The sequence below is a fragment of the Heterocephalus glaber genome, unplaced genomic scaffold (assembly GCF_053883595.1).
Source record: "Heterocephalus glaber isolate CG9 unplaced genomic scaffold, H.glaber_assembly_v1.0 deba00001687, whole genome shotgun sequence".
NCBI lineage: Eukaryota > Metazoa > Chordata > Mammalia > Rodentia > Bathyergidae > Heterocephalus > Heterocephalus glaber.
This window is the reverse complement of record NW_028258412.1, coordinates 2,394,790-2,407,931: the sequence shown is the minus strand read 5'-3', so window position 1 is coordinate 2,407,931 and position 13,142 is coordinate 2,394,790. Positions and strand designations below refer to the sequence as shown.

Sequence of the window (13,142 nt, the reverse complement as noted above, 5' to 3'; positions counted from 1 at the left end):
GGGATCCCTGCACTGGATTGTGCCCAGTCCTGAGGGGGCAAAGACAACTTTCCAGGCTACCTCTTTCAGGAAGTCCCCCAAGATGAGGCTGTCTGACAACTCTCCAGTTCCCCTTAGTCCTGAGGCTCCCTCATGTGTACCCCAGGCTCCCACAAAGTTCAGAAAATTCTGGAAGACATGGGTCTTGTCCCACATCAAGCTCTGTACCAACATGACCTTGCGCCAGCTTCTATAAAGTTGGATGTGACTATACCACTCAATCCTGTAGGGTCTGTCCAAGGTGTGGTCTCCCCTCTATTGAGGAAGACATTGAGACTCAGAATGGCTGGTGTGTGACCAAGGTCAACATCTGGGAGCAGTGTGTACCCCAGCTAGCTGTGATGGAAGGCATCTCAATTCTGGGTGGAAATAAACAGGTGCCATCAGCCCCATCTTCTGATGTCTCCACCCACCTGGGACTCACCTGAGATCCAGGTCTAAACCAGCCAGCATCTGGGAGAAGACGGGAAAGTTGCCTTCCCCTTCAAGCGGCCGCACCACTCTGCTCTTCTCCAGGAGCATAGTCTACAGAGGGAATAACACTGTCAGCTGCAGGGCATCCCTCTGAGCGTGGCCCGGCCCACACACTGAGGACTCATGCCAGGCCCAGATTCAGTGGCAGCCTCTGCATCTCAACCCATCTGCCCTGTGTGGCACTAATTCAGAGGCCACCCAGGAAGTCCGCTAATGCCACAGACCCAACCTAACTGGAGTACCATAGGACAACTGCATTCAGACAGGGCTGCCCTCCCCACACGTCCTGCAACAGAAGCCCCTAGAACTTCCACCCAAGTAGTGTTTCCTGGCAGGACATGAGGCCAAGAGAGCAAAGGGATACACAGCCCCTGGCAAGTTTTCCAAGACCCAGGCTGTCACTCTAGCTCCATGCACAAATATCGGCCTCATAACCTAATCCAACTTTCTGTTCTAACAGAACGTGTGTGAGGAGGGGAAGGCTGCAATGGCCTTGGAGATGGGGACAAACCGGCCACGTATCCATCATGTGAGGACACTAAGGGGGACTGGCCAGTGTCTGTTTAATTTTAGCTCATCCTCTTAAAACCTAGTTAATGAGTGGTTGAATTATATATTTATTCATAAATACTTCATCTCCACAACAGGCCGTGCCTCAGGCAAGTGGGGCTAGTGGTGTGGGGACAGGATACTGCAGGGACCAAGTGAGTGGGTGCAGAGCAGGTGGTCATGGCTAGGGGAGCAATGACCATTTCAGACACACCCCAGGTTGTAGCTGGATGCGTGGGGCCAAGCAGCCCTGAGGGTTCCGTATGAACTCCCAGAACTCTCACCTGGAGTTGTGCAGCTGTCACTCGTCCAGTGGCATTGAAATCCAGTGACATCACCATGGCCAGCCGGGTGGCACTGCAGCTATGGCCTGTGCACACGGAGCCGAAGGCCCGGAGAATGGTGAAGGTGGCCTGGATCTTCTCCACTGAGTGTGGCAAAGTGGGTGTCACTCATGGCTCACACGGAACCACCTTCCCACTGGTCCCGGCTCTGGCTCAGCCCATTCTATCCTCCACCTGACTTGGGCTCCCTGCTGTTCCCCAGCTCTGCTCTAAACCATACCCTCTTTGCTGAGCACCAGTTGCTGCTGTCACCCGGCACTACAAGCACCGGGCTAGCAAGACTCAGTCAGAATGGGCTGCCCTAGGAGCCTGGGAAAGCGAAATGCTAACACTTCAGACCTACCTCAGGACCTGAGGCCTAGCAGCAGGTCAGAAAAGCCCTGCAGTCCCTCCACAAAATTCACTGAGCGCCAACTGTACTGGGCATCTAGATACAATCCATCCTGACTCCCACCTTCAAACACACAGCAGAACCAAGCTCTGGGAGGGCAGAGACCAGTGCCTCTCTCACTGAATCCCAGCTCCTAACTCAGGCCAGGTACAGAGTAGGGGCTCGGGAAAGCAAGGGAAGAACCCAGCAGGGAGGCAGTATGCTCAGTGTCCAGGAGAGATTCAGTATGGGTTCTGCCCTTCACTAGTTACCTCATTTGGGAACAATTAGTTAACCTTCCTGTGTGCCAGAAATTTAGCTCAGTGGTTCCACTGCCTGCCTCACAAGCTCAAAGGGGACAACAAAAGTACCTCCCTTACCTGGGGATTTAGCTCAGTGGTTCCACCACCTGCCTTGTAAGTGCAAGGTCTTGAGTTCGATACCCAGTACCAAAAAAAAAAAGTACCTCCCTCACCTAGTTGTCATGAGCACTGAATGACTGAATAATGTGAAGCACTTAGAAAGTGCTCCGAAGGTGGTGGTGGTAGCAGTGGTGGTGGTGGTGGCAGTGATGGTGCATTCATTACGATTGGAAATGCAATCCTTCAGGGGGTCTCAGTGGGGGACACTGTACTCACAGTGGGCAACACCAGTTCTTGGAAGTGGTTAATAAATAGTGGTTTTAATGCACATATCAATGTATATATACTATATACATGGTTTACCTGTCGGGGAGATGGCTGGGGGAAATGTCTACAAAGCCTTCTTGGGGAACAAAAATAAAAAAATGAGAACAGTGGCCCAGTGGTTACACTCAGGAGCCAAACTGCCTGGATGTGAAATCTCAGCTCTAGGGTGGATTTATTATGGGGCCTTCAGCAAGCTAGTTAACCTCTCTGATCTCAATTCCCTCATCTGTAAAACTCAAGTAATAATATCTACCTTATAGAACTGTCTGAAAATAAATAAGTTCATACGTGTGGAACGGGGCCTGGCACATAAGTCTTCCACAAATATTTACTCTGATTGCTATTAATATTGTAATTATTATTACTATTATTAATTGATGCTCTTTCTATGCCCAGCTCAAACTTCACTTCCTCCTGAAAGCCCTTACACCACTCCTGCATGCCTCCTAGGCCTCCTCTCTAACTAGCTGTGCCAGCATTTTTTGGAGAACTTTTGACTATGTACATATGTATAGTTCTCTCCCCTCTGCTGGGCATAGGCTTTGCCTGTCTGTCTTTATGCAATGGGTCCTCTGTACAGTTCAGCAGGTTATACACTGCACACAGACACCACATCCAACAGGTGGACTGGTCACAGCCCTACTGTCCCAGATTTGTGTGCTTATTAGTATGGTTTCCCAGCAGATGGCAGTCAAGCATCTGGTCCCGAAAATGCCAATATATGGTGATTATTCTGCAGACAGCTGTCAACATCTTGACGAAGGAATACTTTTATCTAATTCCAACAAAGGTCCCCAGTGGAATAGAGGACCGCCCTGCTCAGTGTCAGGCACCAGGTCTGCACATATTAAGGCTCAGTGAATGCTGGGTGAAGGAAATGCAACTGTCTCCTCCCCACACATCACCTGAAGACCACCATACCTGACACCCTGCCATCCACACAGCCTGCCATTCCCACCAGGTGCTCCAGGACCTGCTCACAGCAGGTGGTCTTCCCAGCACCGCTCCGGCCCAAGGCTATGATGCTCTGGTCTCTGCGCTGGCTCAGCATTGCCCAGTAAGCCCGCTGGGCAAGGGAGCTGACGTGGGCAGGCAGGCCATCCCGGCGGCTTCTGGGCACCTGCAGGAAGATAACAGGCATCAGCCTTCCCAACTAGCCACTGCTGGGGAGCACAGAAAGACGGTGCCCCACACCAGGACAGAGTCCCTGTGTCCAGCTCCCACCCTACTCTGACTTGCCAGAGAAGTCTCAGCACTTCACCAAGCGGGTCCTGTCACTCACTCAGTGTGAGTCCCTGGGCAGGCTGTGACTCTTTCCTGAGCCTGAGTGAGTTAGATAATTAGAGGCTTAACCCTGAGTCACATTGGCCTCTGGAATTCATGTCACTACTCAAAGCACAGCACCTGCCTGAAGTGAGGCAGCTGGATAAAATGGGGTGATTGATTAATGATGTCTGCACCAAACGGGGTGCGGCATGTGGGAGAATTGGTATGTGCCCTGTGCATTGGCAGTGACCGACTACCCGAAACCACACCGACTTCCTCGACTCAGTCACACTTCCTTCAGTAAGAACTCTACTGAGGGTCTGCAATGTAGCAGGCTCAATGCTATGCAAAATGGATAACAGACATCTCAGCCAACCACAAGGAGATACTCTCATATGTCTATTAGAATTACTTAAAAAATTGTCAGTCAGTTTCAGGTCCTGAAGAAGATGTGGAACAACAGGAATTCTCAGACTAGGCTGACAGGGGTGCAAGATGGTTCTATCTCTTCACACAGACTGGCAGTTTCTTACTCAATCCCCAATACCACTCCAGGGACTTAACCAAGAGAAATAGAAATTTGTGATCTCACTAAACTTCTGTGTCATTGGTTATATTGCATAAATATACAAAACCTCCCAAAGCTGGAGACAACTTGAATGTTCTTCAACTGGTGAAGCAAGGTAACCCACCATCCTAAGTTCTGCATTCCAAGTGCCAGGACTCAGAGAACACCTTGGTCCTGGGAAAACTAGGACAACTGTCACCCAGTTGTCAACAAATAAACAAACAAGTGCACCCTACACTAAAATAAAAGAAGAAACTACAGATAGATGCAACAAGATGTGCAAATCTTCAAATGCATAGTAGTGAACAGGACAAGCTGATTCAAAAGGTTACGTATAGTACAATTTCATTTACGTGACTTCTTGGAAAAGAAAAAACTAGCAGGACACAAAACAGATCAGTGGCTGCACAGCGTGGGACTTGGATCTGGGGCTAACCACAGAGGGGCCAGGAACCTTTCAGAGCTGGTAGCAACTGTCCTGTAATTGATTATGGAGGTGGTGACACAGCTGGTCACTTTTGTCAAAAACTCGCGGAACTGAGCACTAAAAAGATGAATTAAACTGTATATAAGTCACACTTTAATTAATCTGACTCTAAAAAGTCCTTGTCTCTGAGCAGCTTGCTTTCTGGTGGGAAGAGAGAGATGATAAACAAATGATTCAGTTCTATCCAAGGGTAGTCATTTGAGAACCACAAGCCTGGGTGAGGTATCAAGGTGTGGGTGTTCAAACAGGAGCAGAGAATGTGAGGACTGGGGCACCCCGACACTGAGAAGTCAGAGAGACTCCTAGAGAGGCAGAGTGGAGGTTCCAGAAGAAACCAAGAGAGCAGAGTCCCAGAGCCAGGGCAGAGAAGGAGCACTTGCAGGACAGGAAGTGGCCCAGCTCCTTAGCATGCTGACCTCAATCAAGAGGAGACTGAGGGCTGACAGTGATCATGACAGCAGAGAGCTTTACAGTGACCCTGACAAGTGTCTGCTTAGCAGGTCTTCAAGGAAAAGCCAAGAGGAGGCTCTGAGTGAGTGGGAGGGAGCAGGAGGGGCCATGCTGGAAAAGCATGCACAGAGCCTAAGACCCCAAGAGGTAACCAAAGAGCCCACCAAGGTCCCATCTGCCTTCCCTAGTTACTTGAGCCCAGGATGGTGACCCTCTCCCTAGCTGGAACCTCCAGGTGGAGGCTTCAATCCACTGCTGGCCTTTCCTGCTCCAAGACCCCATGAAGAGCAGCAAGTCCCCGTCCTACTGCAAAGCACACAGCTCAGCAGAATCGTGCATCAGGCAAAGGTGGGACAAGCCCTACAGCACCTGGGCACAGCCTCAGGGCACAGGGTAGGCACAGGTCCTGGGATCCGGGCCCTGGAGCTACCTCTACTCTAAAACCCTAAAGTCCTATGAGCAAGCTGTCCCATTCTTTGGCCCCTCTGGTCTACTGTCTGGAGAAGAGAAGGGATTTTGCATCTGCACACAGGTACATGTGTGCACAGGTGTACATGCATGTGTTCATGGGCACAACACCCAGTGGCTGCACACAGAGATGCCCACTTGCACCCTCCAGTCACACACTTGTTCACACCCATGAAGATTCCAATACCCTCAGCTCCCAGGCCCAGCTCCTCCCTCAGTGAGAGCCCCAGCTGTGCCCCAAAGCCATCCACAAGGTGGCCCATCCCTAGCCTTGCCGCAGGTCTGTGCTCCCACCTGGTGGCCATTGGAGGAATCAGAGTTGACTTAGCCAGAGGCTGAGAGGAGGCTGTGGGTTGGGCGACTTGAGAGAAGGGAGAAGGAGGTCACACTGATCAGAGTCCCCTGCAGGTGGGTTCCACTGCCCGCACTTTGAGGCACTTTCGCCAGAACTCAATGTTCCAGTCCAGGATGGCTATGTGGACCTGGTCTGCTACCGAAGCCTGTAAAGATGTCACTTCCAGGGGCTTCCAAGGAGTCAGAGACAACACTCAGCCATACAGACAGCTCACAGGCCCTGGGCTGCAGTCACAGAAGCATAAGCACTCGTGGCAGGGAAGGGAGAGGGCAGGACCAGTCTTCCACCCACCCAGGCTTCTAAGGTCCTCACAGTCCCTGCCCAACAACAGCTTGCTCAGTGTCCTAGGGGGACACTAAAGGTGCAGGGCAGATCACTTGAAAGAAAAAAAATCTTAGGAAGAGGGGTTCAGGTCCATGAGCTCCTCTCTATGAACCTAGCATCATCAGGGACTAAGATGAATGTGTACCTGGGGGGAATTCAGCAGGTAAGATGCGGCTTTTTATCCTGACAGATGAGAAAACTGAGGCCAGAGAAGCTTCACAGTCTTCCCAAGGCCCCAGTGTCCTATGCCCTTGCCAACAAGTGCTCAGAACAGGTGCAAGTGGGTTGCTTCCCCTCCTCTATCCTCTTGTCGCCCTTTTGCCTCTTCCTATCTGTCTCTAACAATAGCTGAGAGGATCCTGTTATAATGTCAGTCAGCTGCTCCCACCCACCCAGTACTGCTAAGAATCACCAGCAGCCACCATTGTTCCCAGAGTGAAAGGCAGAATCATGATGAGCACACAGGAGACCTGTGCCATGAGTGCTGGGGCCCCTCCTGACCTGAGACCTCACCCACCTGCCCACACACATGCTCCTCCATGCCGCTACTGTGATGCTACTACCCATGGCCGGCTGCCCTCCCTAGAAGTCTGTCCTCTGACCTGCTACCACCTCCCTGCCTGGCAGGTAGGAGACCCTCTACCAATAGCTCAGTGTCCATCTGGTGAAAGAGAGAAAGGGACCAGCAAAGAATACAGGTATGGTTCCAAGTCCCACCACTTTCACTGCCCAGCTTGGCAAAAACTGGCCATTTCTACACTGGGAAGAAGGAAAGGAGAGAGGGAGGAAGAAAGCAGAACCAAAGGGCTGGGCTGTAACTCAGTGATGGAGTGCTTGCATAGCATGTGTGAGGCCCTGGGCTCTACCCCCAGTCCCGCAGGGAAAAAAAATGGAACAACAAAAAACCCAGAACTGAGGCTTCTGTTTCCGCATCCATTCAGGCATTCAGGATCAAGAGTCTGGTACCATGATGAGCACACGGAGGAGTCCGAGGGGTGCCCCCCAGCCCCTCCACCTGCTACACCTGACCACAGCTTCCCCAGCCCAGCCAATGCTGCTCACCTGTGCAATAGGCTCATAAACATTCCTGCCTCAGACAGGTAAGAGAATCGAGTCAGGACACAAGCACTGGTGGTGTCAGGCACACAGGCGATACCCACTCGGCAGGTTCTCTGATGTTGTTATCACCCATTACACTCCCAGCCTCTGACTGGTCCCCTCTACCACCTCCCAGGGCTCTGGCTCACAAGCCTTCTATACTCACAATGGCCCTGAGCTCTGCCATCACCGCCCTTGGCGCCACCTCACCTTCCCCGAAGAGGGTGCCATGGATCCCTGGGGCTGGAGGACAATGAGGTCTGGACCCGCGCAGGTCTGTAGCAGCTGAGCCCGGGCACGCTGCAAGAGCGTGTTCAGGATGCTGGATTCATTGACACTGACAAGAGAGGCCAGGTCGTCTACGTAGTCCAGCTCCGGAGGGTTGGCCTGTGAAACACATACAGGAATCCTCGTGCCTCCTTTGCCTCCAAGATGAATGCCTGCATGCATGCACATGCACACATGTACACACATGCACACACATACACACACACACACACACACACACAAAGGCACACATACATGAATGCATCTGCTCACATGCTCACAGCAGTCTTGCCCTTTGGGGCCACATGCCAAGGAAACAAGGATGCTGGAGGGAGAGTGACAAGACCCTACCCATGAAATAGGGGAGCCCCTTCTCCTTGCCCCAGTGCACCCTGAGAGCCCCTCTCTTTGGTCACTGTCCTGTGTTCACTGCTCAATAAGGATGTTCTGAAGACCCAGGAAAGTTCATAATAAGGTCTTGTCTCAGATGCCACAAAAAGACAGCTGATGTTTTTAGAGTGTGCACTGCTGTTACCTCCTTTCTAGGTCTTAAAGGAGAGGTTCTCTCTGGTACCCAGGGATGGAAGTCAAATACAAACTATCTCTTGAGTCTGATAGCCCCCTGAGATTTGATCTCCTGGAGATACCCTCAAACCCCTAAGAGAAAAGTTGATGCCCCAAAATATAGGTTGTTGGAATTTATGCTATAGTTAATGGCAAGTAGATTTATCTGTGACCTTCCTAGTAGCCAGAGTGAAAAGGAAAATCTGTAGCATGATTTTTCAATGTCCATAAAGTGAAAAGCAGTCACTTTCCTGGATCAATCAGAACTCCACTGCCAAGACCTGACAAGCATGTCTCTTGGTGTGTTTTCATGAAGGGGATGCTGTAGGACAGAGTAAATGACCCCATAATGTTACCCACCAGCAGAGCAATGACTTCAGTGGGGTATTCCTATAACTCTCAAGAGCATCAATCCAAAGCGGTATCTGCAGTCTGGTACAATCTCTTGCAGGGGTAGGAAAAGAGGGTAAAGAGCCTGCAAGGAAAGGACAGGGGACTCACCCTGTGAACATGCTCCTCATCAACCTCAGTGACCGTTTTGTCAGCATCAATGCAAAGTCGCACCCTTCCTGCTGGCAGGTCAGCTGTTCCCTCATCTGGCTTTAGCACCGTTGCTGGTTGGAGAGAAAAAGGGAAATGTGGAAGAGGGGAGGGGATGTGAAAGGATAGAGAAGAGAGTTTTGGAGTCAGGCTAGGAGCTGGAGAGGGACGGGGACAGGTCAGAAAGGGGCTACTTCCTGCCCCATTGGGGTCTATTTACATAGAGGGTTCTCAAGTTTGACCTCCCCCCCCAAAAAAAATCCTTTAAGGACAGAGGCTAAGTCTGGTTTCAGGGCAAGGCCGAGTAGGCACCCAGCTGGTTGGGGGCACTGGCCCACCTCAGACCTATTCCTGGGACCTAGACTGGCCCACCCCATACCTAGCAGTGGCATACAGACTACATTTCTCCAAAGTGCCTGTGACAGACATCACTAATCAATCCCTCTTCCCAGCCATGTTGCAGCTGGAAATCAGAATCACTTAGAGTGTAGTCATCAGTCACAACTAATTGATGAGATCTCTTTGCCTACCTGCTCTGGACTCTGCAGAACTAACTGTAGAAACCAAACCATTCTCGTGGCAGGAAATAATTAGTTAAATAATTAGCTATCAAGCCTCAGATGTCACTGAAAGAGTACCCAGTAGGCCAGCTACCAAGACTGAGCATTTCCAACCCCAAAAAGATCACATGTCCCCATCCTAGTCTCTTCTGCTCCTTACCAACTTCTTTCCACCCTAAAGTGTGGTCAGGATCCAGCAAAGAGGACTAACAACTAGAGGGAGCACAAGAGGAGCAGACTTATACCCCTAGGGAGTGGTGACACCCTGATTACCAAGAGTAAATCCATCCTTCTGAACCAGCCAGACCTTCTCTGCCTCGTACCATCTGTCCTCATGAGCCTGGGAACAGAGACCACACAAATTAAACGAGCAAAGTGACACCAGCCCCACCCTAGTGTGCGGGGAACCTGTCGAGTGGGAGTTTGTAAGAGACCACTGAAATCAGAATCTGCTGAGAGATGGAGGGGGTGCTTACTTAACTGCAGATTCCTGGGCCCTGCTCCTGGCTCTTGGAATGAGATCTTCCAAGATGGGCCTGAGAATCGGCAGTTTAGCCCATCTGCTCTTTTTGCCACCTCAGGTTTGAGAACTGTTGGGTGACATGGTAAATAAGCTGATTCCTATCAGCGAAGAAGGAAACCTCCCATTCTGAGAACCTTCTCCAATACCCTGTCCACCCCTTGCCCTCCCCAGGGGTAAATGTTTCCCACTCCTCCATCTCTGGAGGATCCTGCCCACCCTTCCCGACTCCAAGGCTGCAGCCCATCACCTGGCCCAAGCCTCCACTGTGGCCGCCTCTGCCCTGGTCCTGCAGGGTGGGCCCCTCCTGGGCCTGCGTCTGTCCTGGAGGCTTTTCCACCCTAGTTTCCAGAGAAGGCTCCGCACACCCCTCCTGCTGTGGCTCTGGGCCCCCAGCTGCATCCTCCACTTTGGTGCAGGGCTTCTCAGCTCTCTGTGCTCTGCTTTCTGGCCGGTCCTCTGGCTCAGTGACTGCAGGTGACACCCTCTCTATAGCTACTTCCTTTGGCACTTTGCAGCCCTTGTCAGCCTGGCTCCCAGCACGACCTGTCCCAGCAGCCTTCCTCTGAGGCTGCCCCACCTCTTCTGACTTTGGAGCCTCACTTGCCTTTCCAGGCTCAGCTGCTTTCCCCAGCGTCTGCAGCGCCTCCCCAGCCTGCCCGGCCTTCCCCTGCACTTTGCCCCTCTCCTCCATCTTGGCCTGAGGCTTACCTGTCTTCTCTGCCATACCAGGGAGCTCACTTTCTCTGTCCTTCTTGCTCTGGGGACCATCCCACTTGCTCCTGCTCAGGAACTCTCCCCACTTCTTCCCTTGCACTCGAGGCCCAGCATGCTTCCCTTCAGCTCCCATATCCTTGGACTCATTTCTCTTTTCCATCTTGGTTGGGGGATCCCCTCCCTCCTTTTCCACTGTCCCCAGTTGCCCCCCGTCACCTGCCCCTCGGCTTTGAGGCCTGGTCCTCTGTTCCTCTTTGTCCTTGGGCTCACCTCCTTTTGGCCCCTTGGTCTGGAGGCCCCCACTCCCTTTCCCTACTGTGCCTTGACCCTTCTCGCCTTTCATCCCTTGGCCTGGGTCCCCATGACCCCCAGTCAGAGTCTTCTCAGGCTTTGAGGCCAAATCTTCAGTACTGGCCTGAGGGCCAGAAGTTCCTGGGGTCTCCCCTTCCTTTGCCCCTCCAGGGTCTGTGGCTGCAGGTGGGGTCTTGCAAGTAGGGGTATCATGGGCTTGGTTTCTGTGCTCCGGCTTGGTGGCTTCTGGGTCCAGCTTGGCCACCATTAGTAGCACATCACCCCTCCTCACTGTCTTCTTGAAGGGTAGGGCTTTTCTGGCCGGTATCCCACCGGGGCCTGGCTCCTGGTGCCTCTCGCCATTGACGCTGGTCATCAGTGCAGGGTCAGCAGTGCCAGAATGCTGGTTGTCCTTGCCTGGAATGCTTGTGCCCTGGAGAGAGGTAGACTGGCTGTCCCCAGAAGTCTGTTGGCTCCCAGATTTAGTGCCACTGTTGGTCTTGCTGTTGGATTGGTTGACAGAAACTTCTGGGGTCTAGGAAAGAGATCACCATATTGAGCTGCTGTCGGACAGCTTTGCCACACGCTCATGCTTATCCACCCATCTATCCCTCCACATATCCTCCAGCACCTCCAAGATCCCACAGGCACCATGCTAGGCAAGGTACAGAGCCTCAAGGCCAAGGGACAGAGTGGAAGGGCAGTGAACTTGGGAGCCCCACAGAACCAAATTCAACTCCTGGCTCTTGCACTCCCTCATTGTGTGTCCTTAGGAAAATAAAATTGTTCTCCCCCTTTGAACTTGCATCTTTATCAATAAAATAAAAATGGTAAAGGCCTTATAGGGTGGATGTGAGGATTTGTGATTCTGCACAGTAACCAAGCCTCACACATACCAAGACTTCAGTAACAGAAGGTCCTGCTGCTATTATTATTATTCCTGGCTTGACTCTTCCTGCTGGCCAAGGAAGAGATGGGGAAAGGACCCTCTTCCTATCATTAGAGGTCCCACTCTCCAACTGGGTGACCACTGGCAGCATCATCTTTAGTTTCCCTTAGCTGCCCCCAGCCATGCAGATTTTGGATGGGGGTGCCATGCAGAGCGGGAAGGGCTCTGGAACACCCAGAGAGAATGAACAATCTGAGCTGCTGCTTCTGCTGCCCTGCTCCCCTGACCCACTGATTATTCTAGCTGAAAGCCCTCGTTTCCATCCTCAGGTCCTCAGCTTCCATCTGACCCCAACATTTGGGGCTACATCATAACCAAGGGGATTCCACGGCCTCTCTTCTGGGTACTTTTCTGCCTGTCTCTTCAGCCCTGCACAGCCCCCGTTCTCAGGGCCAGCCTGAGACCTCTGTTATCACTTCTGCACATGGAGACCTAGAGGCCATTCTGCCACAATGCCTAGCTTCGTCCCCAGCCCTTGTCTGGCTCTTCCATCTGGACCATGCTGGTGCAGTCTCACATACACCTGTGCTGGGAACTGGAGCTCGCACCCCCTCTTGCACTCAAACCAGCCCTGACAATGAGTTGATTCCCCCTCCCAAGCCAAGCCTCCATGTCTCTTTTCCCAGATCTTCTTTCTCACTTGGGCCATTGCCACAGCCTCGGAACTGGGCTCCATTCTGCTGGCTGCCAGTCATTTTAAATCTGATCCAGCGATGTTGGTGGCTGCCCACAGATTACAGAAAAATCACTCCACCCCATATCAGACATTCAAATCCTCAAGGAGGGGCCCCCCAGGCCTACTCTGGTCTGATTGTCCCTTCTCATCTCATGCTACACTGGGCATCTCCCACCCTGCTTCTCTGAGCTTGCTCACACTGAGTAGCTACCAGCCCACCCTCCCCTTGTCACTTGTCCACCATCTGCTCATCATTCTATACTCAGCTTGGCTGTCCCTCTGCACAAAGCTTTGCCTGAACACTTCCATCAGAAGCTATCTCATGAATCCCCGGAGTCCTAGAGCGCTAGGCTGGTGCCTCCATCTCGGCAGTGACCATATTCTGAACTCCATTCTAGCTCTTATTTGTGTCCCTCTCCTGTGTAGGGCAGATGCCACAAAAGCACATATAGCCCTCTCTTCATCTCTATACTAATGATAATGGTGGTGACCAAAGACCCCTTCGCAGTGGGCCCTGCATCACTATGATACGGAATCTTGCTGAAGCTTCCTGAGGATGCAGGGAGGTAGGTGCTCA

At 52.0% G+C, this 13,142-nt stretch overlaps 1 protein-coding gene across 4 annotated transcripts in view; it reads right to left on the bottom strand.

The window, feature by feature from the left end:
* Myo18b (myosin XVIIIB) overlaps window positions 1-13,142 on the bottom strand; it is a 280,964-nt gene that overhangs the window by 250,851 nt on the left and 16,971 nt on the right. For all 4 annotated transcript variants that reach the window (XR_015446186.1, XM_087198064.1, XM_087198065.1 and 1 more), the window contains exons 4-10: window positions 10,183-11,475; window positions 9,686-9,752; window positions 8,814-8,926; window positions 7,692-7,868; window positions 3,387-3,585; window positions 1,347-1,489; window positions 464-564 (exon numbers count right to left, since the gene is read on the bottom strand). Coding sequence is in view for 3 of the 4 variants with exons in the window: in XM_087198064.1 (XP_087054190.1) it covers window positions 464-564; window positions 1,347-1,489; window positions 3,387-3,585; window positions 7,692-7,868; window positions 8,814-8,926; window positions 9,686-9,752; window positions 10,183-11,475 (2,093 nt within the window). In the remaining variant the exon portion in view is untranslated. The remainder of the gene's footprint in view (window positions 1-463; window positions 565-1,346; window positions 1,490-3,386; window positions 3,586-7,691; window positions 7,869-8,813; window positions 8,927-9,685; window positions 9,753-10,182; window positions 11,476-13,142) is intronic.